Source organism: Zonotrichia leucophrys, chromosome 9 (genome assembly GCF_028769735.1).
Source record: "Zonotrichia leucophrys gambelii isolate GWCS_2022_RI chromosome 9, RI_Zleu_2.0, whole genome shotgun sequence".
Lineage (NCBI taxonomy): Eukaryota > Metazoa > Chordata > Aves > Passeriformes > Passerellidae > Zonotrichia > Zonotrichia leucophrys.
In genome coordinates, this window is record NC_088179.1 from 15,093,900 (window position 1) to 15,121,708 (window position 27,809).

At 42.4% G+C, this 27,809-nt stretch overlaps 1 protein-coding gene across 11 annotated transcripts in view; it reads right to left on the reverse strand.

The window, feature by feature from the left end:
- The window catches only part of LPP (LIM domain containing preferred translocation partner in lipoma), a 318,754-nt gene that overhangs the window by 17,113 nt on the left and 273,832 nt on the right, over nucleotides 1–27,809 (reverse strand). For all 11 annotated transcript variants that reach the window (XM_064721315.1, XM_064721322.1, XM_064721313.1 and 8 more), the window contains one exon: nucleotides 26,905–27,074. In XM_064721315.1, the coding sequence (XP_064577385.1) occupies nucleotides 26,905–27,074 (170 nt within the window). The remainder of the gene's footprint in view (nucleotides 1–26,904; nucleotides 27,075–27,809) is intronic.

Sequence of the window (27,809 nt, forward strand, 5' to 3'; positions counted from 1 at the left end):
ACCATGAGAAATTTTGGATTAATTTAGAATATGAAGGACACTGGTCTGAGCTGTCAGAAAGGTTTATGTCAGAGCAGAGCAGACCAAAAATCAAGCTGACAGTTGGCATTTCTTTACCAGGTCTTTTACATCACTTGAGGAGGCTGCCCTGGATGTTATTTCAAGTTGAAAAGCATAGCAACTGAATGCTGTGCTAGTCAACTGTCAGTCCACAGTATTTACTAACCAGAGTACTCCTATGTTTGTGAAACCAACACCAAAGGCTTTTTGCCAAATATTACATTTAAAAAAAGAAACAACAGTTGAGAAAAGACCCAGCAAAACCCAAAGTGAATGGAGCTGCTGAAGAGATTCACTTGGGCACACATCAGCAGTACAACCTGCAGTGTCTTGGGACAGCGCTTAACAATTAACAAGCGAAGCAGAGCAGCAATGGCAGGAGAAACCAACTTGTCCAACCTCACTGTTTTCCTAGTGACACAGTTACATAAGAGATACGCATTTCTATAAACACACTGAATGTATAATAGATGTTATATAACATGTCCATTCTCAAGTCGATTGCATCTTCCCAGTGTATGGACTCTTAGGCTGAAATCACAGTGGTTATGGAATATAGAGGAAAAACAACATTATTGCAGCATCATTCTGATCTGTAACTGTTCCATTCCATTATGGGGATTTCCTTTCCATAACAGTGGAAAAGACCATGCTCCAGTGCTTCTCACAGTACTTTAAAAGGTCTGAGATCACCTGCATCAATGGTTGTTTCCCAATGCAAAGTTGTATTAAAATGGAAATGGTTGTTTCCCATTTCCATCCTAATACAACTTCCAACTTTCCCTTATGAGGACCAGAAGTTGCCATTTCCCCAGCAAGAACATCTGAACACCCAAAGTAGTCTGACTCTCATGTTTTTCCAAGCAGCTCATGCAAAGCAAAACTGACCACATCTTTCTATACACAGCTTCTGATTTAATGGCCCTATGAGGAAAAAAGAAGGAAAGGCCACTCTTCAGCGGGCTCTAACTATAGACCAGATCCAGGTAAAAAATGGACAAGACAGCCTGGTATATTAGCAGGTGGCTCGTGCATCTGAATGATCCAGCTAATGCAGGCCATAAAGACAAGTGCTGGTGGTCTCCTAATGGGAGGATGACATTTTATTGCTGCTCTGGTGGTGCAAAGTGGTCACTCCCCACAGGCGCTGCCACACCAGCTTCCAAAGATACAAGGGACAAGGACAGAGGGACTGGAGTGGCAGTGAAGAGTGGGAACAAAGAATTTATCTAGGGCTTTCTGAGTCATCCTCCTTCTCAAAGTTTGCTGCTGGAGCAGTATAGTCCAGCTCTGCCCTACCTGCAGATTTTCCTATGGAAAAGTTACTGTTGGCTTCTTCACAGGCAGCATGAGTCCAGTGAGCATTGTCCTGCCAGCTCTGCAAGGGCAGCTAAGGAGCCTTGCTGGAAATCTGGCCCCAGAGAGAAACAGCAGAGGAAAGCAGCCATTTCAGAAGCACATTATTAAGCCATCAGACCAGTAGCTACAGGATCCCCATGGAAAAGTTGATCCAGGCACTTTGTATAATTACTTGAGCCCTTCCAGTCATTTATTCCCCTTTGTGGTTGGCAGGGAAAGTCAGTATCTTCTGGAGCTGCAAAGTCATAGGGCTTTTTAAGAAGCCAGGTTTGTAGGTGAAGACATTTCCCTTTGCAAAAACCTTTGCTGGAGCACACACTGCTCAGCAGCAATCCAGGCTAATGCAGCGAGTTCAAATGAGCATGGCACGCAGGCAAGCCTGAGCTTTCCATTTGCTTTACCTACATATGTTTTAACACTTACATTTTTAGATGAAGAGGCATAAAAATAGCTTAATTGTGCATACTGCCTACATTACTGCTGGACTCCACCTGTGGGAAGGAACTGGAGTTTAAGTTTTAAATAAAGTTTCACATGTTTCCAGGAGGTTCCTAATTATCCTGTGTGTTTTGTACAGTATTTCTGGCTCCAGCATCTTTCTTCACTTTTCTGAAAGAAACCCAACACAAAAATATTTGAACTGAGATCTGGAATGTGTGACTGAAAATAAGGCACTCATTCTAGGGTTCATCTAACCCCACATATCCTTGTTCTTACCAGGCTTTGGAAAGCACTTTGAGATCTGCTGATAAGAAAATACTACCTGGATACCAAAGGCTTGTTATTGCCATTTAGTCCTCCTGCTTCCATGCACCTTAAACTCCACTGTTTGCCTGGCATTCCTGTGACTACAGATGGGTGTACAGATGATCTTTTCATGGCCTAAAGTAAGAATTAATTCACTTTGGATATAGCCCTCCTTTTAATGACTAAACACATAACAGTCACACACTGCAAAGTGTTCTCAGGGATAGGGTGTTCTATATTTTAGGGTGGTTAATTCAAACCACCTTTTCTTAAAGACACTTCAAGCCAGCAGCTTGAGTTGGGGTTTGTTCAGCATCCTGGAAAAAACAAAGCAGCCCATATTCTCTGACAGAGAAGACAAACCACAACATAGCTGGAAAGAAGGCCAGTTTTTGAAAACAGCAACTTCTACCTCTTCTGACCTAGATAGCTGACCACCCCAAGCAGAACCTCCAAGTCCTTTTCTTGTGCTCCCTGAACAAAGGCAGACAAATCTCCAGTGGCCATAAATCATTGTTCTTCAGTGGTATCAGCTGGAGTTACTGACATCTGGACCTGCTGTGGCAGTGGTCTGACAGGAGGAATGTGTTAGCTGGTGCCATGTACAGAACACAAGGATCTTGTCAGAACGCTCTGTGCATGCTTCCTACCATGCTTGGGCTCTCTGCTCTCTTCTGGGAGCGTGACAAAAAGAAAACCAAACAAGGCACCACTCCTTCTACCCCAAATCCACAGCTTGTGAGGTTCTTGGTGCTATACCAGCATTGTTTCTGTGCAGAATCCCTGGCAACTGATCCACTTAGGATTTTTAGTGAAGTACAGGTTTGACTAAATCAAGACTTCCATCGCAGTGCCCAGGCTTAGCCTGAACACATGAAGAGAGACAGACTCGCCACTCGCTAAGGCTCCCTTAGCTGGCTACAGAAAGCTCTAATCCTTCCTAAGGAAGGTGCTTAGCTGGATGAACCTCTACCTGCAGATAAATCTGGTTTGCCAGAAGATAGTTTTGTTCCTGCACAAATAGAGAGCCTCACAGCTGGGTGTGTTAAACTATTCTAGTTCATGTGAGTTTGAGATGTTCCTTAGTCCATGCCTCTCCATTCCACTGCTCTGGCATCTTACTAATCCACTGATTTTATCAGCAGTTTTTCCCCTTTGTTATTAATAGTAGACTACAGGTAAGCATCAAGTACTATCAGACATAACAGCTCTGCAGTAACACACTAGAAATCTGTTTCAGTCATGCTCAATCACATGGTTGCTCTTGCAGGGACAGTTGAACTGGTCCCAAAGACGTGGCTGAGGAATGGTTTATCTCAGGGTAACATCACAGGGAGTCTTAAGCAGAAGCCATTAATAAGCTGTGTGATTTAATTACATTTCAGGGTTTGTATAATGTGTGGAAGTTACTCCACACATTTATTATGAAATAAGAACTTCAGTGTACAAAATGTTTTCCAGAAAGACTTAAGAATTGCTTCAACAGGAGAAAAAACTGCTTTATCTTACTACAGTATAAATTCCTAATTACTCCACCAAGCCCCTGGAAAGCAACAAGCTCACTCTGGCTGTTATTCTATAGATTATATGAAATATCTAAATGAAATTTTCAAAGCTACTGGTCAAGCCTATGTCTGCAGCAAGTAAAGGGCTCAGAATCACCATGCAGAGATGACCCGAGGGCTAAAAGCATAGAGAGAGCTTGAAGACAGACTATTCCCCAAAAGACAAAACCGCTCTGTAAAAGAGAAGTGCAGTCTTAATGTTAGAGCTTTCACAAATAGAACCAGGAGAAAAAGATGTGGAAGTTCCTTTGGGAAGCAAGTGGGAAGCATCTGCAACAGCTGATACTGAGCAAGGGGAACCTCTGAAACTAATCTGAGGCAGTTTAGTGCATCTGTAAACTCATTTCTTAAGCCTAAACTTTATAAAGCTTTTAAATTATTCAGTGTCTATTGGATGTTACAGTTACTTGCTGTAATTTTAACACAGTTTGAATTAATGTTGATGATATTATATTAAGTACCTGATGTGGAGTACCAGGAGTCCCTAATTATGCCCTCTATCAATAATACACTGCTGCAGAGAAAAAGCATGTTCTCTCTTGGCTGTCCTTGCTAGCCTAGGAGATGGGAAGGTGCAGAAGAGAAATCCAGCTAGAAGCTCCCAGCACCCCAAGACCATGGCCATCCAGTCAGCTAAGCCCTCTGAAGTCACTCCATGCAAGTCTCAATGAACAAACAATAAACATCAACCCATTTCTCAGGAATGTATCACTAAGGCACAGTAAAGTAACTCAAGCAGAGCAAAAAATAGACATAAGGCAATGAAGAATTCAGAAGAGAAGCCAGGGCTGTGAGATTTGGACCCAGAACTGTGTTCAAATAGCTCAGGCTCTGCTACTTTAAGTTAATCAGGTTTCTTCTTTCCTTTCTCCTCCTTTAGGGTACCCTCAACTGTTTTGGCAATTTGAGGCCAGCAAGACAGCCTCAATTCTGGATTCTGGATCTAGGAACTAAGGAAGCACCAAGGGGAAAGAATGCCAGGCAAGAGGAGGAAAAAGGCATTTCCCATTTGGCTCGCAGAACCCTGACATTAGAGTACAAGAGGTAACTGAAGTGCCAGGAAAACATCTTGGGGGAGTGTGGACAGAAAACCTAGTGCTGAACACAGCTCCAGAAGCCTGGCCATGTCACCCCAATAACTGGTGTCACAGAAGGGCACAGGGTAGCTCACCTGCCCATCCATATCCTAGATGGGGTAAAAGCAGCATTAGAAGGGTCATTTCTCACACCAGGACCTTCTCTCTATGAGGCAGACCAAGAATTCCTTTTCTTGGCAGACTTGAGAAGGACTCTTTACATTTTCCTCTTCCTTTCCAACAGGCGCTGCCATTTGGCACACACAGCTGACACATCACCCACACATACCCCTGAGCTTTGTAAATCCCATCTAGCAACACGTTAGCTCAGACATGAACTCAATTCAGAATGGAAGGAGAGTGACAACAGTAAACCCCATTTTTAAAACCTTTGGCAAGGATTTCAGAGGGTAGGGTAGTCTCTACTGTATGTTTTTATATGGCAGGATATTTTCCAAAATTACTTGTGCTTTAGATCCCATTCACTTCCTAAAAAAAATATTTTTTTCCACCAAAACCTGCTGAAAGATTAATCTACTGCAGAAAGGGGCAGCTGCACCTTGCAGATATGCACAGCTGAAGATTTTTTATGTAAGACTCCCCCTGACTGTGTGGAGAGCTGTTAAGATGTCAGATCATGGTTTGTTGCTCTCAGGGAGGCTGCTGCAGCACTCAGTCAGAACAAGTTTACGTCTTGGAGGAATTAATTTGTCTGAATAATGTCATCCTGGTTAAACAAAATGTTAGGGAAAATATTGCAGCGTTCTGGTGCACCTCCCTGAACTGATGCCTATATATGGGGATTAGCCAGCATGAAAGGGATCCTGCTGAGTCAAACTGGATTATAGCAGTATTATTTTATAGAGACAGTAGAAAAGAGGAGGGAGGAAGGAGGTAGGGAAACCTTGCAAAAACATCAGCTATCTGACATGTTAAAGCAAACAGCATAGATGTGAAAATGCTGCCTGCTTACAGAAGTGCATCAAAGCCAGGTCAGCTGACAGCAGTAACCTAAAAAAAAAGTTTTTACCCCTTTTAGCCCTTCAAGCAATGCAGCTCCCAGAAAGCAAGGTGGACTCCTGTGCTTTCTCAGGCATCAGATGTGCTTGTGCTCCCATGGTGGCACCCTGGCAGTGGTGGCAATGCTCCATACATGGGGAGGGTGTCCTGGAGAGCTTTGCCAGGCCTTCCCAATTGCCCAAGCAGCACATAAGGGGGCAAATGAGCTTGCAGACTCAGCTCTCAGAGCCCCTGGGGAGCTGGTGCAGATGGCAGGAAGGGAAAACATGTAGGTTTTCAATAAAGTCCCTGAGATGGCTCCATTTATCATCACCAGGCACTCACACAGTCATTTATGTGGTGATTGTTCAATGCTGGCTGGAGACTCAGGGCTGGTGGCAATTCACAAATGGGACATGTCCTTGTACATCTTGTTTGCAGAGCTGGATCTGCAGTGTGTTCTTCGCACATGCCTGGAGGGCTGATGTCTTCTCTCTCTCTAACAAACAGCTTGACCTTACAGTAATGGCATCAGTTCCTCTGCCTGTCTTGTTCTGGCCCAGCAAATATTAACCTGTGCAAATAAGAGATGCCCTAAACCAACCCCCTGCACCCTGCAGTGCAGGGACACAAGACTGGGTGAATATCCTACAGCTGCAGACTGTGAACAGTGCAGAGGACCCAAGGACCCAACAGTGAAGAGGACCTCTCCACAATTATGTCATTAAAGGACAGACCCTATTTAAGCACATAAAAGCTGCAAAACTCAGGCAGAGGAAGAGGTGGCACATTTTAGGCCAAAAGGAGTTGTCACAGTATGAGACAAGGCCTGTGCCTTTCTTTGTAGTGCATCTATTCAGCAGTGCTGGTCTTGGTGGGGCAAAACCCCTGTGCCTGCTCCCCCTGGGAAGTGTCAGTCTAACTGAGTGTGGTGGATCGTGCTAAAAGTTGTGCTTTGCAACACTGAGCTGAAGACTGCTGTGGTAGCAGTGGAAAAACACTCTTCCATCCTCCACTGCCCAATGCCAGAATATCCAATGCAATGCTATGGTAGTCAGAGCGTACAAACACATGGTTTGAAGGAAAAATTCAAAAGGATTTGAGTCATGGGAGTATAAAAAAATTCTCAAGAAACCAAATAGAACATATCAGTCATGTTGTAACTTGGAAAGCCAAAATTTCCTCCCAAAGACAGCAGTGATGCTGTTTCCAAGATTCCAGGACGCATCTCTGTCTGGAGCTAATAGAGATGTTTTTTAATCCAAGTTTCAAGCCCAGTGAAATCCATTTCTGACAATAAGAACCCAGCCAGCTGAAGAAGTCACACTATGCCTTCTTAATCCACCTTTTGCTCACAGGTAGCACTGTAGTCCATCCAGCTCACCCCTCTAGCACTGCCATGCCCATCGTGGTGCCCACTGCACACCTCCCCTGGATTAAGGCCCTTTTCCACCTCGTTTTTGCAGTTTTCTGTATTAGCCTTCTGCTTTTCCAAGTGGGAAGGTGGAACAGGTTGGGAGACTGTGGTGGGAAGACAAGTGCAGTCCTGACCCACATCATCCCAATGAACGCTTCCATCCCTGCCTTGACCCTCTCTGCCACATCTCAGGGTATTTTCTGCATGCTGGCTTCAGCTGGAGCTGCAACAAGAGCTCTTCTGGAGCAGTCATTTCTCTCACGTTTTCCCTGCATCTAAGAAAGGGCAGTTTTGTTTTTGCCCTCCAGCTGAGGCAGTTTCAGAGCTTGGGTCCACTCATCTCCAGAGCCCGTTTCCTAACTACTTAAAATTACCTGGGTATATTGCAACTCCGCTTTCTTTTCCTGGCTGCATCAGAGAAAATGGTCAGAATTGCCTTTCCTGGTGGAGTCAGTCCTGAACAAGAGTGAATTAGAGCATGACTAAACAACCAGGCCATGTGGGAGCTATAGGTGGAAGAAAACCTACTTTCTAGGTACTCAGATGCTGCTTGCCTTAAATACACTGAGAAAAGGTGACACCAGCACTGGGGTGATTGCAGGAGTTGTTGGTAGGGCTGGTTAAAATATCCTTCCCTAGGAGGGAGGCACCAATAACTCTCCACCATCACTCCCAAGGCACATGCATGTCAGCCCAAGCACGTGGCTTGCAGTGAGATGAAGTTATCTGGGATGAATTCCACCACAAGCATCAGATCCATTTAACAGCAATCCCCTTGTGCTCCCTTAAAGAAATAGCAGTAAAAACCAAAACAACCCCCTGCACTCTCTGTGTGTAAACATCAGCAAAAACTAAGTAGTTTAATATATTTTGCAAAAGTAAAACCAGAGTAACTGCTTTGCCTCCAACACATCAGGAACATATTATTACCACATTGTCTTCAGTGATTATTCAAGCAATGCATTTAAATGTTCAGGGAGAAGAATGTGTGCTAAAATATTGTTATGTAACACGGGAAAATGACTAATTCTGCCCTTGATCTTTTCCTATTTTGCTCCAAGTAAGAGTCATTAGAACTCATTCTCTGGTCGAAGCAGCAGCACGGCCGAATTCTGACCCAATTCCCCTGGTGGCTTTTACAGTGGGCTGATCCTATCCCAGGCAGCTGAGCTGTTCCAGAATTACTGAGCATAACTGTCTTCTGAATCAGCCCTCCAGGGCTGCACTTTTCCAAAGACAGGTGGAATAAACAATGCACATTTCTTCGTGCTCCCTGCTGATGGAGGTCAGAGATCATTTACTTCCCGTTCCTCATGACTTGTGAGGAGTCTGGAGCCTTATCCATGAGCCAAGTGGGGCCAGCTCCATCCAGCAGTTGTGTGCATAACTTCAGCAACTGCTGATTCACAGAGTGGGACTGCTACATGAATTCCTCTGCTGGCAGCAGATGCAGAAGATGAAGACCTCTTCTGTGTATCCTTACTTTCAGTCCATTTGCATCAACAGTATACATACAAGACAAATAGACCTGTCTGTTCTTACAGACAGCTATGAAAAGCTAACATTTTCCTATCCTAGTGGAAAAATGAAATAAAACAACAAGCATCAGTTACAAAAAAAGAAAATCAGAGTTGAAAGTTTTTCCATAGCCTTTTTAAAGTTGTGACCCATTCCAACTTGTATCGGACTGAAACCTGCCCTCCGTATACAGAAAGAAGGTGACACTGACCCTGGGCTGTATTCACAGAAGAGTTCTAGTTACAGCCAGTGAGAAAAAACAATGTTGTTTAAAGCTTCAGAAAGGCCACAGACTTCCCCTCCTAAAAGAAAATTTTGCATAGGAAATGCCTAATCCTGCCACTCTTTTGAGAAACAGCTTTTCACTAGTGGGAAGGAAAACAAAAGAAGAAAATCTGTTATTGGGGTTTCCTTTCAAAGCTTTTAGATTCTAGTCTTCAAAACATGTGATTTAAGATTTTCATTCTGGGGGATAACTGGGGTGAAAACAGAAGTTCTCAATGATTTTCAGCGGAAATCCATTTCTTGGGCAACTTCCTCCCTAAGTCACTGGAGAGGCAGGGATGGGTTTTAGCTCTCACAGGGCTGTGTTACCCCACCAGGTGATTTATCACAGCTCAAGTATCTGCAGTCCTGATCAGGCTGGGATTGGTTTCTTATCCTTCCTATAACCTACAACTAGGAGCATAATACTGCGCATGATTAGATAGGCTGGACAAGTCTATATCTTGCTTAGCTTAGAGTTAAGAGGGAGAAAATTTATTGAAATCAAGTTTTTGGGATTTATCCAGATATTTCCACAGCCAGAATCCAGCACCTAGGGGCCAACCCTATAACATTGTCTCCCTTTTCCTAAGATTGAGGTTCAAAAGCACTCGTGAAGCTCATCATGGCATTAGCCCATTCCAGTGAGATTTACCCAATCTGCCACAGAGATCCTAATTGTCACCTGGACACCTGATACAACACTTCTAATACTTTTGATTAACCACATCCAAAATAAAATTACCATCTCAGTTCTCAGTGAGTCTGACCAGAAACCATGTCCCCTCAGTGACAGTGAGGGCTGCTCTAAGTGAAGGAAAATGCATCAGCTTGCTAAGGGATGGTGAGACAGAAAGTCCCTGACCATACCAGGAAGTTTTGGAAGGCAAACAAATCTCCTTCTCCAGCTAGAGCACCAGGGCTTATTTTGCAATTAGGCAAGAGAAGATAAAGGGACAAGCAAATTTCCTGCTGTGATGGGGCATTTGCAATGCAGTCCCTATAACTGCATCTCATTCCTAGCAGTACCAGTCTACACAGCCCTGGGTTATTATGTAGTGTCTTGGACTGCTTAGAGGTAATAAGCATTCACCGAAAATGGACTGCTATTAGCCACTGGCAAAAGCTGATTATAATAGTGCCAGCACTGGAATATGTTTTCCACCCATTTACAAGAGGAGTAAAATAACAGGAGGGAAAAAAAAAATCACATTTGCCAGTGTTTGGAGCGTAGTGTGCTCTACATACAATTATCGAGAGAATGACAGGAAATTGACCCATTTACTCAGAAAAGTTCCTATCGTGTTCTGCACTATTTCATTTCATGCCCATTTGAGAACAAGTCATTTCTCTTCAGGGCAGAAGATAAATTGTCAGCTCGTACACACATCTCTTTCCATTGCCAGGCACAAAAATATCACAAAGAAACATTTTCCTGCCCTCTGCTTAATTTTCTTCTTCTTCTTCATCTTCTCTAATAAATGGTGCTAACTATAAAAGTCAACAGACTGTAAATAAACTCCATTCTATTCCTTCCTTACCTTATGATTGATTTTTGGATATAATGTATTCCACCCACAAGGTCTCTTGTCTGATTCAACTGCTTTTCTCAGCACTAAAGAAAAATCAGATAACCTCGGTGGAATAGCTTCATGTAAAAACAGAAACATTTGGCAACAACAGTTTTCCTAATGGCACACTGCAGTACAGGCTACAGAGCACATCAGGGCCCAGCTCTGTGTCAGCATAGGGAGAGTTCTGGGTATTTAGGCTGCCAGCAGGGCCATTTCAGAAACAGCAGCAGGAAAAGGGGCTTGGGTTGTATATGGACACCATGGACAGGGCGTGGGGAAGCCCCAGGCAGCCTCCCAGCTCTGCTCTTGGACTTACTCTGCCCATTAAGCCAACCACTTCTCCTCTCTGAATGTGCTTGACAGAGGGCAAAAGAGCAACTGGATCACCATCATGGATGGGAAGTTCACACAAAAATTGCTCTCTTCAGGATCCAGAGACCTGAAGACAGCAAGGTCCATGGGGAGAGGCAGCTTGGGCAAGTAAGAAGAAAAAAGAACATCATGGAAACAGCTCTATCTACAGCCTAAGCTCAGGTTTCTAGAGAACTGATCTTGCTGTTCTTGCTCCATTCAAGCAGCAGTGCTCAGCTCTGGTTAATATCAAGGACATCAATCAGCAGAGAATCCCATGGCATCCCTGATGGAAGTGCCAGCAGTCTGGGTTTGCAAGAACACAGGTGTCTCCTGTGCTGTACAGCTGGAGAACTGCTAATGTAAGGATGAGCTTTGGGCACAGAGGAGCCAGCATGGCAGTAATTCTGTACTCCCCAGCTCCTGTCAGATCCATCAAACACCATTCCAGGCAACAGCTGGTTTCTCACACCAGTTTCTTGAGGTTTAAATTAGAGCAGCTCCACATACCTCCAGTTCACATAACTTTTCCTGCAGCTGGCACACTGGCCAGCACATCCCAGATTATGCTCCAGCCCTTGCTCTGCAAGGTGCAACTTCTTTCACATGCCCATAGTGCTGAACAAGACACTGCTCATTTGCTCTGGAACTTTGTATTCAATCTCATCATTTAACACTGTTCTTTCACCTGAATAGTAGCTTCCCTGTGTTTTTCCATCCTGGAGCATCATTTCTAGGAGTGAAAATTACCAATCATTTGCAGCAGGAAATGAGATGGAGAAGGAAGCTCAGAGCCAGAACCAGCCTCAGTAGTTGCAGCACTCTATTCCTATACTGAGCACAGCAAAACTCATGTTTTGCAGAGAAACCAGGCATAGAAAGTGTTATTCAGGATTTGACTATGATGGAGATATGGGATGGAAATATGTAGAATATCAACTTGGGAAGTGCAAAGGAAAGAAGAGCCTTTCTTCACAAACAAGTAAAATATTCAAGGATCTGCTAATTCATATCTGGACTACTTCCCCTCTCCCCCCCTCAAAACGGATTAACAGAATAACAAAAGGAGGAATTTCCAGGTCAAGAATCATATGGAAATTATAGTCAAAACCAAATTGTTTGGATCTGGTCTTTGTCCCAGAGAAAAGCTGTTTGCTCCTGCTTAGTACAGAGCCCAGCCTCTAAAACCCAGAGTCTGCACATGCCTACAGGGAATGTGAAAAAGAAGGAGAGAGAGAAATAAAACAGCTCCCTACCTCACAGTGAGAGGGTTTTGCTCCTCTCTGGCCAACAGTACAGACATCTAGACATGTGCAAGAGAACAACAGAGATCATTACCTGCTGGGGAATAGGATTGCTACTCCCCTCTGTGAGGGCAGCCAGATTCACTCAACTCCCTAGGAAAAACAGTACAAGCATTAAGAGATCCTTTTTTACCTTCCTGTCTTCATCAGCTAAGGAAAGAATTTCCTGTGGCTAATTACACATTTTAGCACCAAGGTAGTGATTGTCCTCTAAATGCAAACATCTGCCTCCAGCCTGGGGGAGAGCCCAGCTCTGACCACAGTTCCTTGGGCACGGGCACTGGGCAGACAGGAGAGGATGGTGGTCCCTCACCTCCAGCCCTAGCACACACAGCCATGGGAACATGGCCATTTCTGAAACGGGATTCAGCACTGGAGGTGCCAGCTCCTGACTCTGCAGCCTCCTGCTCTGTGCCAACCCCATCTAGTCCTCTGCCCAGCTGTCCACCCTGCCTGATCAAAGCCCACAGAGGCCTTTGGGTCTGTTACCAGGAGCTGAACTCTTCCCTTAAGGTCAGATTCAAAGCCCACCACTACACATATCTGTGGCAATTTTTCCACTGATGGGATATAGCTCCAGTTTTCAATCAGGTAATAGCTTGCTGCTTACCCGCAGACCAGGCTCATTGGGCTCACTCTGCGTCCCTTAGAAGATAATCAAATTCTTCCTAACACTGAGAAAAAGGAGACAGGGCTCTTCAAATGCCCCACTCCCTCACCTTGCTTCCTATACCTTTGTTTATAAGTGCTGAAGTATGAGGTTCATATTAATGCCATAGGCCTGAAGTTCTGTTGAATGCCACCCAAGGGTGAGACCAGGAATATGATCCATCCACCACCTGTGCAGGAGGAAACTCCCTTGCACAGTTGGGGGAAATTTGTCTTCAACTTCCACCTCACTTCATACATAAATTCCCATATTCTCTCCACATGAAAAAAATAAAAGAAGGAAAACAAATATCTTTCTCTGCCAATATATACATGCGTACACATGCACAAATACTTAGGAAAAAATGAAGAATTTGTAGATGGAGGGGCAAGTGCCAGATTTTAAAATTATTAAACATTATGTACAAAGAAAACATAATGAGCTCCTACGGGATGTAGAAAAAATTACCCATGAATGAGAGGAAAATGGATAACCACTCCTGGGTTTGCCACTGGTGAATTATTTAATAATCACTCCCCAGCAGATGGAATATATTTATCTACCCCATTGGAGCACACTTTGCAATTTATTTATACTGCTTTAAAATATGATTATTTATTTAAAAAATAAACAAGGTAATCACATGGGAAAAGGGAAGGAAACAAGTTTAGAAGGGGGAAAAGTATGGTTTGTGCTTTTCAGTTAATTTTAGGGAATTTCCACTAAAATTAAATTGAATCTTCCTTACTTCTACTTTAAAAACAGAAAGTGAAAATTCTTTTGATCAAGCCAGTCTAGATTCTTCACACACTCAAGAGGATCACTTTATGAGATGGGGTCTATGTCTCACATCTTTCATTAGCCCCCTTGTCTTGGGCACCACACATCGGATTCAGCTTCTATTAATTTTAAAGAAAATATTTAAATTGGGATCAGTGGGAGCAGGCCCACAACTTAGACTAATTTGTTTTCTGGGATCCAGTCCCTTATCTAAGTTAGAGTGACTCTAACCCATGGCTCAAACAGCACTCAGCCTTGCCATTTAATTAGCTACTTATTCTAAAATGCAAAGGGTACCATTTAGCAAAGTTTGAAAATGCAAAAGGTACCCTTTAGTACTGTATAAGTGCATAAGCGAACTGCCTGCTTCCAAAATTAAAGCAGCAGCTGTGAGCAAAAGGCTCTGCCCACTCAACAGCTAGGTGTATTTCTGATAATTGAAGACTGATTTGGACAAACCTGAGGGAAGGTCCACAAGAGGAAGGAATACCTTTTCTGAGCAAATGCCAAATCATTTCAGATTGAATTCAGGCTTCCAGATTCTTCCTGTGCAAGTCTGTGTGTATGTACAGGTACACATTAGCCATGGAGAGCTGCACAGAAACTCTATTACCCAGCTGGGCACAGATGTTTTTAGGAGTTGGAAATATCTGGGAGAGGGAAGGTCAAGAGAAACCCTGTAGTGTAACACAAGCTTTCATACTTTGCCCAAAGAAAGCAAATAAACCCCAACCCCAAGCCCTAAACCACTGCTCCCTCACCAAAGAAAATCTACTTGCTGTTGGTGAAACCTCTTCACAAGTTTTTCAACAATCCATTCTTATTTTCTTTAAAACCAGTGAAGTTTATTTATAGATTTCAAATGTGAATAGTCCCATGATGGTTATTGGAGACGTAACATTTTCAGTCATTTATGTGCTTTTGAAAAAGTTTCTCCAGGTCCTGATGATATTTTCTCTCTCACACCTTGCTTCCCCTTCCCAAGCCAAGAAAATCTGCAACTAAGACAAATCAAGAATAGATATTTTGTATAAGATTTCACCTTAAAAAAATAGAAACCTGATAGACTAAAATCCAGCTGCAGGCATGGATGTCAGTGTTTTACCAGCTAGCTAGTTCAGCAAAAGGGCTGCTCTATAAATAATCCAGTATAGTGAATGCTATATACATCTTTGAAGTAAAAATGGACTACTAGAATACTCTTACTTAGTTCAGGTTGAGGAGAGAAAATCAATGTGTCCTCCTTACTAGGAAAAGGCTCAAACATAGGCAAATCCTCTCTTGAACTGGGAGTGCTGCACTTCCAGCAAAAAATCCAAACTGACCTCTACAATCTCAACATCCTGGAAGAGTAAAAGCAAATTCACTGTGTATTGTTTCTGGAAAGAGAGAGATCAGATTTCCAATATTACTTCCACCACAACAATCCAACACATGAAGACAGACAGAACAGATGTGCACAGATGTCTCTGGTGGGATGTGGACAAGAGAGCCAAGTCCTCCCTACCTCCTCCTGAGACAGAAAGATGGAAATGTCAAACACCTTGTGCAGTTATGCCCTCGTTTATTTTAAAGACAGAAGGGATTAAATACATCTACATAAAGGAAAGAAAAAGTGTTTAAACAACAATAAAAAAAAGATTTAGTGGCATTAATAAAGAACTCCCTTAAACCAGCATGTCACCATTAAAGTAATTAATAGGGCACGCAAGACATTTCAGTGGAAAGTGAGCTGTGCTCACATTAGAGCCTTTAAAGTTTTCACATGACCTCAAGACAGACTACGGCATTCCTGTGCAAAAGTACCCTCTAAAAAAGAGATGGGGGCATTCAAGTCTATAAAAGAGCGATTTTAAAATTTAAATGATATGGTCTAAGTCTGAAATGCAAAGGTTAAGGGAATATTAGAAGGGCAATAATTCTATCTGATTAAACTTTTATCCAAAGTGACAATAAAATGTTCAAAATGAATTAAGGACTTTATTAACAGATGCAGAGGCTCTATAAAAAGAGTTTGAAATCTAAGTACCAGAGAGGAGAGGTTTTATCTTTTTTTTTGTCTGGATGGAGGTGATATTACTATAAAACTTTAATCTTATTGCCATGCCACAGTGAAAGTAAAACTGTCAGAGGTAATACAGCAAATCAAGATTGCTTTCTCTCCCTGCTCTGTTGCAAGGGCCTCTTTCCAGAATATAAGAATATGCATGTTCTATGTATGGCATTGTTCCTACAGGTGACAGACACATATGGACAGGTTATGGACTGATGATTCACCTGGGCTTCTGCTGGTTGCAACACTCCCATGGTGGTAAGTACAGGCAAATTATATGGACCATTTCAAATCAGTACTTAGCAAAAACTGGTGCTGTGCCACCAGGGACTCTAGAGAACATTTCAGCCTTTCCAAAACAGAATTCACTATTTCAGGACAGTTTTAGACATTTTATTTGTTTATTAGTACCTGTATGTAGTAAGAGGATAACAATTTCCAAGCCTTTGAACAGAGGCATTTCACTACTTAAGAATGATCAAATTTAAGCCAGCCAAAAATCTGTGGAACTGGATAATAAACCAAGACTTTTTCTGAAAATTATTGCTAAATGCTAGATATGATTTAGAGCACAGCTCAGCTCCATCAGGTCCTCTAGCAGCCATGATTTCGGCCATCACTAATTTTTCGTTCTGTTTTGCTGCTGCTAAATTCTGGTAACTTGGTTACCTTGGTGATGGCTGCAGTGCCTGTGGCAGATGCACTGGAAGACATCCTGCTAAGTGGTTTGGCTTTTCTGGGAACTCTTGAGCCTTTTGCAGGTCGGCAGGAATGCTGTTCCTGTTTCAGCACCTCTGACCCTCCAGTGCCAGCACTGGGCACAACCTGGCCCCCAGCCTGCCCTGTCACATCCTCCACAGGAGGACCCAGGGCTGAAACTCTCTCAGCCCCCAGAGAGCCCCATCATGCTACAGCTGCCCCCATTCCTTGCTGTGGTGCCCAAAAGGCACCTTTAGGGATTCCCACATCCTCCTTTGGCCCTGCAGCACCCACGAGAAAAGCACAGCTCCTCAGAGGAGCAATCGACTGCAAATTGCCAGGGAATCTAGGATGTCAAACAAATATTTTTCTTTTCACAACAGAATATAAATATTTGGCAGCACATTTAATTTAAAAAGTCTAGAAGTTACTCAAAGAGATTGGAGAACATTGCTATGATGTTCATTTGCTTCCCAAAATGTGACCAGTCACAGATGGCTTGCTGTAGGAAATATTAAATAAATTTTTAAAGTGTTGTCTGGCTTGAACACAGATTGCATTTACACAGATATCTTTGTTGGTGGGATGCCAAGATGGTATATTGGTTCAAACATGACCTTAAACAAAAAACTACCTTGTCGGAAGCTAATGGAATATTCATACTTAAAATCTCAATGCCTGATAACATCTGAGAATTAATTTACATTTCAACACTGTTATTTTTCCCCCTCTCTTGCTGTATTTCCCTTCACAAACAAGGGAAAGTATCTGGGTTTGGTCAGCAGCAACTTTTAGGTTTTCTGCACAATAACCATTACTTTTTACATCTTTGAAGCAGTTGAAAAAACTCCTACATGAAAAAGGTTAAGTGACAGGAGAATCTGGAAGGCCATTCAGTGTTAAAGAGTCAAACAGCAAGGATGCAAATACAATGAGCTGCAGCATTAAACACATTGGTAGATAGATTTCAGCAAGAAAATAAAAATCAAAACAATACAAAGATTTTTTTTCAATGGCCAGCATCTGCAGGAGCGCATTCCTATGGCAAATAAAGATGATTGAACCTGTGCTTTATAACCTCTCACCAAAGAGGTCACAAAGATTCTTGGTTTATTTCTTTCCATAAAGCTCTATTTTTAACAAGAACAAAAACCTTTGAAACATGGGCACGTAACATAAGAATGGCCACCAGTTTCTAACTGCCTGCACTTCCTGCACTGCCTCAGAGATCTGTGTGGTCTGCGTGGCAAGTCTGCTTTGACACTTACAGCATCAGGTTGGTGTGGAAAACCTCCATGGTGCTTCTGTGTCAAATATTTGTCAGGAAACAGCAGCCAGGGAAAAGCAGGGACAATGCTGAGCAGATTTCATCACTCATTTTCAGCAATCCAGATGCCCCACAAGTTCCATGCTCACTGACGTGTACAGTGCCATCCCTGCCTAACCCACAGAGGCCTCGCAGAGATGGGCACACACCACGGGACTCTCTGACCACAGCAACCTCTCTGCTCCTGTGAAGGCTGCTACCTACCAGTGCACAATTATATCATGTCCCCAGCAAATGCCACAGCACCAGAGTTAAGCTATAATCTGGTTTTTCTTCTGCCCAAAATACCCCAGTGGATTATTTATCTCTTCTATCAATATTGTACTTGGACCATAGCTTTGTAATCAATGCAGATGAGATGAAACAATAGTCTTACAATTTGCTTTGTCCCTACGTGAGTACCAAACACTCTCCATACTCTTAAAATCAAGAAACTTTTTCTCCTTTCATGATTCCCATTTGTTGTACTTTCCCTACACTGGCATTATTTTGTTTTTTTCCAACCAGAAATCTCCCAAGCCCATTGGGGTTTCTGTGTGCGTGATGGCAAGTTAAACAGTTTCCTCACTGCAAACAAACATCGCATGCACACAAATCATGTCCCGGAGTGAAGAGCAGAGGCAGACACTAGAGGGAGGATCGACTCACAGACTGAGCTTTTGCCAGAGCAAATTCCTTGGAGTGTGGCTTCACCAAGGAGACGGCTCAAGTGGCATGCTGCAAGAGCCTGCTGGGCTGCCTAGCACTCAGGCTTGCAAATCACTGTCTGGACTGAAGGAAGAGGGCATCTGGAATTGAGAGTGAGCAAGACAAGATTTTGCTCTCTTCAAGGCTGCTCAGGGAACCATCCTTGCCAAATCCAAACATACCCATTCCAGGACAGATTCAACTCTGTTACTCACAGGTACTGCAGCACGCTTTGCCAGCAGCTCTGCACAGGGGCACTGGTAAAAATAAGCAATACTTAATGGCTTGTTTACTTCAGTGAGTTCCAATTTTTTTATGTCTGGACACTGCAGTGCTTTAACATCATTGCATTAAAAAGGACAAAGCTCCATAATACACAGATCTGATGGAAACACACACCTAATTTACAGGCCCCGTTTAAATACATTACAGCCTTTTCAGAATAATTGTCTTCAGCAGTTTGAATCGACAAATAACTATGCAGGGTTACAAGCAAGCAGTAGGACTATTTGGAAAGGAAAACTGTCATGGTACCTTCCACCCTCCTGGGTTTTCCAAGAGCCCTCTCTCAGCTTTCAGATGCTCGTTCTTATTCCTGTCCAGTCTCTAAACAGCAGTGATTGGAACAGGGGAAGAAAAGAAAGGTAGTTCCTTCACCTCAAGATCCTGACAGACTGAACTGCAAATAGGTAGAAAATTGGGGCGTGGAAAACCTGAGCTGTACAGTGCAGAATGTGTTTGGGGTCCTGGACACGTAATCCAAGCTCAGAACCAGAACAAGTAAGGCTAGAAAAACATCCCTAGGGCTGCCCATGCCTAGACCTTAACCGTTCCTAAGAGATGTTTGTCCTGCCTGTCCTTGAAGGCTTTCAGCAGTGGAGATCCATGATCTAAACAAACTGCATTTAAACTTCTCAGGGTCAGATCTCCATCTGAAATACGGAGACAACACTGTTGCCTTTCTCATGGACTTGCTGTTTACCAAGAAGTTTTTCAGAGACAAAGACTTTCATTCACTGACACACCACAGTGAGAGTTTATTACAGTGGTATCTCCAGATGTTGCTCAAGCAGCAGAGGGTGAAAGCAGAAAGCAGCAAGTAGTTCACTAAGGAGGTGGTGAAGAACAGATGAAAGAAAAGAGATGCACACTGTAAACACTGGATATAACTTGCCAATATCCATCTACACTTGACTGCAAATGAGGAAGATACAAAGATGTTATTTTTTTCTTATAAGCCATTTCTGCAAACTTGCAAAGGCAGCAAGCTTTGGGATACATTCCATAGGGAAAGCTCAACACACAGCTAAAATCCATTGCTAAATGGCTTCGCCATCCCCTCTACTGTAGCATGATCGCTAAGTGGATCTATAGCCAGGAACCATAAAATCCCATTAGTCCTGCAGAGAGGGAGACTATTTTCTTCCAAAGAATATACAGTTGGTCAGTGGAATTCACCCTGTGAGGCAAGAAATTCACTGAATGGCAGCAGCTGGTCCTTCACAGTATCATCTTTTCAGTCACTAAGAACTCTTCATTTCCCATGGTATAGTTTTTCTAGATTATACATGTCAAATCAATGCTTAGTTCATATAATCAAAATATGAAAAATGCCTCTAATTATAAAAGCACAAGACAGAGAAAAGACTACAATTCAAGTTGTTATGGCTGCCAACACACACAGGAGGAAAGATCTGGATTCTAGCAAGTCATCACAAAAATCCCAAGTAAGCCCAGGTGTGGAGGAGGACTCATCACTTAATATGGACACATTTTTAAATAGGGGCCATAAAAAGGAATGAAAAGTGATCCATACCTAACAAAACTTTGCACCACCAAGACATCAGTGAATAGTTAATCAGCACTTCATATCCAATCTTCCAACACAAATGTATCTATTAAAACGCTGTCCAGCACTATGGTACTTTACCAAAAATATCCCCCTTGTGACACTGTTCTCATTGGTAGCATCAGGTTGCTTTACCTCCACAATCCATAGCTGGTCTTCCTCTAAAGCAACACTCCAGTCAGCTTTCTGGAAAGTCAATTACACCAAGGTATATTGGTCTCAGAATCCATCACCAAGGTGAGCCCAGTGCAATTCTTGGCAGGGCTCACTCCCATGTCTTCCAAGAACACTATGAATTTTCCTTCTTACAGGCTTGATTTGCAGGCTTCTTGTCCTGTCCTTGTTGGACAGCAAGATGAATTAGCCCTGTCTTCTTTAATATGAGCCTCTGGGTCTCTAAAGAGGAGTCTCTGTAAAGAATTACCTCATCATCTCACGGTACACTTTCTCCCCTTTCTTTATAATTCCAGTTTAGAAAGGAGGTTATTGACCTCTGCTGGCGCCTCCACCCATCCACCCCTGCAAAGGAACCTTTTCTCTTGCCTTGTGACAAAATAAGAGGCATGACCCATCCCCTGTAACAGCTGGTAGGCCACTGAAAAAACAGATGCAGTCTTCCAGAGGGTCAGCTAAGTTCAGCTGCCCCAGTTCTGACAGAAGCTGCTTCATCGACATATTCTCTCACACGTTTTTGTACCTCCTAGACCTGGACTCCTGGAAGCTCCAGGTGCAGCTTATGTAATAGCATCCCGTCCTCCTCTATCTGTGCCCTGATTGCACAAGAATATTTACCACTCAAAGTATAGAGTTGAGCTTATGGCCACTACTCCTCCTCCACCCTCTGTCTCTCTTTTTTGTATATCAGCTGTTGCTGGGTGGTATCAATAGAAAGGGCTGTTACACTCTTAAGGGATTTGCTGATTTTTCACTTTTATGAATGATCAGTTTATTAGATGTAACAGATTTCCCTTGACATTATGTTTTTTTCCATGGAATTACCAACTGGGCGCAGACTAGCAAAATTATCAACGCTAATAATCAGTAGCCTGTGAGCAAGCCAAAACTCTGGACCTGCTTTGAGGCTGCCATGTCCATGGACTACTTCTGTTGAGGGTGAGAAATAGCCAGGGCTGAGCCTGCTGCTGCCTGGCACAGCCCAGATCCATCTCTGTGCCACAGGAGCTGAGCCTTAATGCTTTTCGATCCGCGGGTCACAGGTTCAGCTCCCTGCTGCCGATGACTCACACAGGAGCTCCGAACTAAAACTAGCAACACCAGCTTTTTTCTAGGAGAGGATTGAAGAGCAGCATTGATCTCAATGAAATATTTCGAGGGCAGAAAAATTCCACCACGCAAAGAGTGCGTGACTTCTCTTTAGTTTATTTTATATTTTTGTTCCAGTTGTCATTTTGAATTCAAACTCTTTGGAAAGCAGGCATAATAGTCTTAATGATCCCATTGAGCAGTTTAAATTCAAATTGTGGAGCACTTGCAATACCATGCTGGCAGCACTTTCCATAAATTACTCTCAAATTCAATACGCTGCTTGACAAAAACAAGAATAAAGGGCTTTTTACTTTAAAAAGAAGAAAACTTGTATCATAAAAAAAAATCTTTAAATTATAGTTTCTCTTTTCTGGTCCAATTTAAATTGTTACATAGTTGCTAAATTAGTGCTGTAATCCCTGCTTACAAATTGCAGAATTATTTTTAAAAATAGATGTAGCTTTACTGCAGGGAACAACCTTACACTTTAAACCCTATGTGCTGCAGGAAGCTGCTCTTGCACAGCTTTCAACCAGCCACACTCACGTGCACACAGGGCGAGGTTTACAATACCAGTCACACTGAAGCCAATAGCAGTCTCACCAGAGATTTCAATGAGCACAAATTGAGTTAACACTGACATTTTAGAATGATTAGCAAATTTAAGCTTTCACAGGATGCTCCACGGCACCAGTGGCTCTCATTGTACCATTTCTTAAAAGCATTTCTCTTATGTTCTGTTCTGAACTATCTTCTCCTACTGAACTACAGCCACTGATAGGCCAGGAAGTTAGAAGATTTTAAGAGGAAAAAAACCCTCCAAGATATACCTTATTCTGCTCACAAAACAAGTAATTGGGGGGTGAGCAGGTGGGGAAAGAAAAAAAAAAAGGTGGAGCACTATGATCCCAAGTTCAAACCTGGGGAACAGAAATAACCAGGGCAAGACTCCCATGCATAATTCTTCTTCCTTCAAGCACTTTCACAGCTTCAATACTATGGAAAGATAGTATTTCACCTGCAAAAAATCCATATAAGTGATCTTTGGGGATGGGTTTAAGATATTGTCCTCAATATCTCACAGTTCTCAGCAGAAATAGGAAACCTCAATCCCTGGGTCTCCACAGGGCTCTGCAGAGCATACCCACCATCTGCCCTGATCTAGCTTGACAGAAATGAGAGTTTCTTTCTTCTCCTCCTTCAATCAATCCTTCACCATTTCTAGCCCCCTACTTCTCTGAAGTCTTTCATCTGACCCTGGCTATTTCTGCTATTTCCCTTTCCCAGTCCCACCACGGTCCTCTCCTCACGTGGCTCACATTGACTGGGACGCAACAGAAGAAACCCTGAGAGGCCAGGAGCATCGGCAAGTTCTTGATGCTTTCTGCATGAACTGCAGGAGCTCAGACCCTCCCAGCCCTCACCTCAGAGTGCACATCTCCAGCTGCCAACCACCAGACTGTCAGGAGAGGGGAGTAAGAATGGAAGAAAATTTCCACATCCTGGAGAAAGTTATCTGGACATCAAAGCACACCCCATTCACAAAACAGCAGCATCACTCTTGCCAAACTGGTGTGTCTGGTTAACCTTGTGCTCAGTCCTTATGATAACACGGTATTTGGACAGCAGACAGCTGGCAATGCTCAACATCTTGCTCTTCAGTCTTTTACAACAACAGTTCCACTGATATTACGCTTAGCCTTTTCCCTGCTCTCAGTCCAGTGTTAAAATCTCTTCAACTACTTAGAGGAAGCAAACCAAATGTTCTTTTGTCAGTAATTTGCCCTGTAAGGGAGGGGGGGAATACACTGATAACATACTGCAGACACGGCATTCATCACGTGCACAGCAGTGCACTGGTTACACTGGAAACTCTATCATGGTATTTCAAATGTTAACTTGACTGTCATCATGACTGGGAAACATCTGTTTCCTATTAACACTTTAGTTTTTACAGTTGCTTTTAGTTCAGCAGAAGAGTCTTAATGGAGAAGACTGGTACTCTTTTAGAAATAACATCAATAATGAAAGAATCCTTGGATGCAGAGCAAAACCAGCAAACACACTGGCAACAGAACTCGCTGCATTCAGAAGATGTAACAGGAAATGATAGTGATGGGCTTTTGGGTGGGAGGATTTTTGTGTGAAAGAAATTAACTCTGGTACTCAAATTCCCATTAAGAAAAATATTTCTTTTCAAACAGGTGATTGATTTCCTTAGATGTTAATTCAGACTTTTGGGGAATTTCATCTTAATTGGATCACTGATAAATAAAACCAGAAACAAAAACAACAAAGAAAACCCCTTCTGTGGGCTATTTAGGCTTGGTACTGACTAACCAGTAATTAAATACAGCTCTTCACAGAAATCTTAATTATGGCTTCACTACACCACAGCTAAGAAGAGTCATACAACAAATTGAGAAGATTAGCCAATTCTAATTGTTTAAAAACATTTATTTTTATTTTTGTGCATAGTTTTTGTGTGCATAAGGCCACAAGTCACACCAGTGAATTATTAAAAAATAATCTAAGGTTTCAAGAATTTATATATCACAACTAGGCCAGTGTTACTAGGCAAGTATTTGTTTATTTTCTTTATATAAATTAAGCCTCTATGACTCGCGTAAGAGGTCAAGAGTTTTCGACTTGGGAAAATAGGGATGTGTGCTAGAAATCAGTGTGAATTAGGTAGACCAGAAACAAATTTCACTGAATTACTCACACTTCCACCAGCTGAGAACCCCGTTGTCTCAGCTTGTCACTGCCATGAATTAGCTGTGCAGTTTTGGGCCAGTCACATCTGCACCTTCCATGGGAGTTCAGCTCCAGAGGAATTTGAGTCAAGGTACTTCAGTCTCACTGAGTTTCTACAGATCAAGGATTCCTAGTATCCAAGCTATTTTCTGACAGAGGGACTTTGGGAAACAAAAAATTCCCCACCCACCTTCAAAAACCAAACACCAAAAAAACCCCACAAAACCAATCAACCAACCAACCAAAAAGAAAGGGGAAAAAACCCCAAACCAAAACAAAAATAATCAGAGGCCACAATTCAGCAGAATGTGGCTAGATAGGCTAGATTTTAAGCAAGTCATTAAGTCTCAGAGTTCAGGATAACTGCATCACACATCTAAAGGCATCTGAAGACAAAAGCAGTCAGACTGTGCCTCATCAATTTAAGGGTCTCATTCATCTGCAAGAATAACTTGCAAGCCTAGCTCAAAGCCTCAGTGTACTTAAGCATTCATTATCCTACTGAAGCCAATGCAGGCTTCATTCCACTGAAAAATCAATGAGACATATGCTCTAGGACATAAATTCCTCAGGCCTAAAGCCAGAGGATGGCAGAAGCCTAGATCCCTTGTAGATCTGGCTTTCAACACAGCAGAGTCCTGAGATTTCTGAAAGACACTGAGACATAGGCTCCCAACACTTGTTTCTTCCACATTTATGAGTTTAATATGTGCTTGGGTTTTTTTGTTTTTTTTTTTTTTGTTTTTTTGGTTTTTTTTGTCCTTACTGCATCAGACTGCCAGCTTCCTGCTTCCCATTTTCACTCACAGTACCAGCTGCCCAGCTACATATATGTAGCTCCATCAGTATTGCCATCCTTTCCCCTGCATATGCAGCAGCAGATGGATCCAGACGTGTTTTGGGTTAACTCCATAACCATGTTTTTGTGGACTGCATGGATAAACATTAAAGGCCCCTTCTGGTTTTATAAAAGGAAGCTATTAAACGTTTACTCTTTCCTCTGTACTCAGAGCTGCAAAGCCCTATCACAGAACATACAAACGCAGATGCAACCAGGCAATTATCGTTCCTTTATCCCTTAAATAGATAGAAGATAAATTTGAAAGAAAATGAGGAACAGAATCCTTCTCCCTTTCCTTTTTTATCCTTTTATCTCCCAATGTAGGAAGTTTACTGAACCCTTGCCAACAATTCACTCAGGCTAATGAAGTGTATAAGTAATGGGATTAAATAATCTTAAACCATCACTACAGTGGCTAATGCAGATGTTTTCCCAAACTAAAGCAGATGAGTGGTGTAGAATGCGTGCTTGATTTAAAAAAGAAGAAAAGAAAGTATCAATCTGCAAGCAGATGAAGTCAATTCCAGCCTGAAGTCAATGAAATGTTTAATTCTAGTTACATAAAGTTGCTCCAATTATATTATGAATGCACCTTCCTAAAGTCTTCAGTGCTTTGCACGTGGTTAAACTTGCCACAAAATGAAACTTAAATTTTTCATGGCGCAATCACTTTAGTGCAAACAAAAATAGAAATTATTTAAAAGGTACATATTCCACCAAAAGACCATTTAGCTTTTAAAATCAATTTAACAAGGCCCATCTATCACTGCCACTGTAAGTAAGACAAAATCCTCCCTTTTTATATTCAGTATTTCTGTAACAATCTCAATGTGATGGCTCTGTAGAAATAGAGAGAACAATGAAATTGGTGGCATTTTCAGAAATATTTTAGTATTATTGCTCTAATTATCACTGGAATGACAGAAATGTCATGAAAAACATCAATTTTTACTTTTAGAAGTGTAAATCCAATTATCCAGTGTTTGTAAGAACTCAAAACTGGAAGTTTAAAGAAAGATCTGTCAGTGTTTTAAGAATGTTCCAGTGCTTTTCTTACTCTAAGTTACAAGGATAATCCTTATATACTGGATGCTAAGGTCAGACCAAGGTAAAGCCTCAGGCACATTATGGGATGCTTCTTTAATTTGAACCTGTGCAACTGGTTCCAGCTTCTTGTTATGGGAGTCTCTTAAAACGTGCAGCTCCTCAGAGCAACTATTAATTGTTTGCTTTAAGACCTTGTTGGAGGCATGAAATGTAATTTTAGGGTAATGTAAGCTTCAAAAGACATCTAATCCAAAGACCCTAAGTTCAGTAGTAAGTCTTCCATCAAGCAAGGCAAAAGTCTTGATTTTAGAAATTTTAGTGCTTTCTTGCATCCCACCTCCTTAATCTTATTGGGCACACAGTGTGTAACCATCTTGGTATCAGATTTCTCAACACAGAAAGCTGAGAACCACACTACTGCTACAAAATGACTGCATAGTCTGCTCCTTACAGAGATGAAACAATCACAAAACCCAGCTCTTTCTCCTGCTGTGTCCACTTCATTTCAGAGGGAAGTCAGACCAGAAAATGTAATTCACCCAGTAAGCTGAAAAGACCAGAGTTCTTCTGAAGACCATAAAAAAACCTGTTGCTCATGGTACTGCCACAGGGTTGTCAGATTTTAACTGTAAGGCAACTCCACAGCAATGAAAGAAATAAATGTTTCCCATGTCTGTGCATTAAAAACAGGGCACAAAGAGGAACAGGTACTCACAATGTAGCAGGGTTCACAGTAGGCTTTCTTCTCCACGGCGTAGAAAGGCTGTCCCCTCAGCTTGCTGCTGCACTTTATGCAGGTGAAACAATCCACGTGGAAGACTTGGTCCATGGCTGTGCAACCGGTGCCCTCTCCGACAACATTCTCCCCGCAGCGGGCACAGCGTCCTGTCAGCAGAGAGAAAGGACAGCAGTCAAAGCAAGGCCCTCGTCCCAGCTGCACAGGAGGTTCCTCCACTCACCCGTGGCTGGTGAGGGGGATGTGGCAGCACAGTCCACAGAAAAACGATTTGTGCTACTGCTGGCAAAGATTCAGTGCCCCTGGAAGGCACTCTGGTGCTGGTCCATATGAAAAGATCTAGAAAGGATTGACACTGCCTCCCAAGACAGCACTCATATCGGTTGTACTGCTGCAAGCCAGCAATCATTTTAGGGATCTTGAGCTCCAGATACAAACCACTCAGCTACCATCTAACTCAGCTATATAGTCATCCTCTGCTCCTCAGTTAGATGGGATAAACCTGTGCCTTAAGCCTTGCTTCCACATGAAAGGATTTTGTCATAGGAGGCCTCATAAAGCTGCCTGATGGCAGCACAATTTAAAAACTTTTTGCTTGTATAGCTTAGACCAATTCTCTCAATGGAGCCAATCACTCTTTTTTTTTTCTGTTCAAGGATTAATACAGATTAAGATACTCTGTCTATTTAAAGCATAGAAACTACTTCTAAAGAAACTGATGTGTGGATATTTTATTCTTACCATCCTTCAAAAAAGGTGTATCAGAAACTGCTGGTAAAGACTCTAAGTACAGACAAGCCTTAAGAGCTCTGTCTGTTTCTGAAAAAGGTCCTTAATGTCAGACACAAATGCATAACAAAAAGTCTGTAGACACACAGATACAA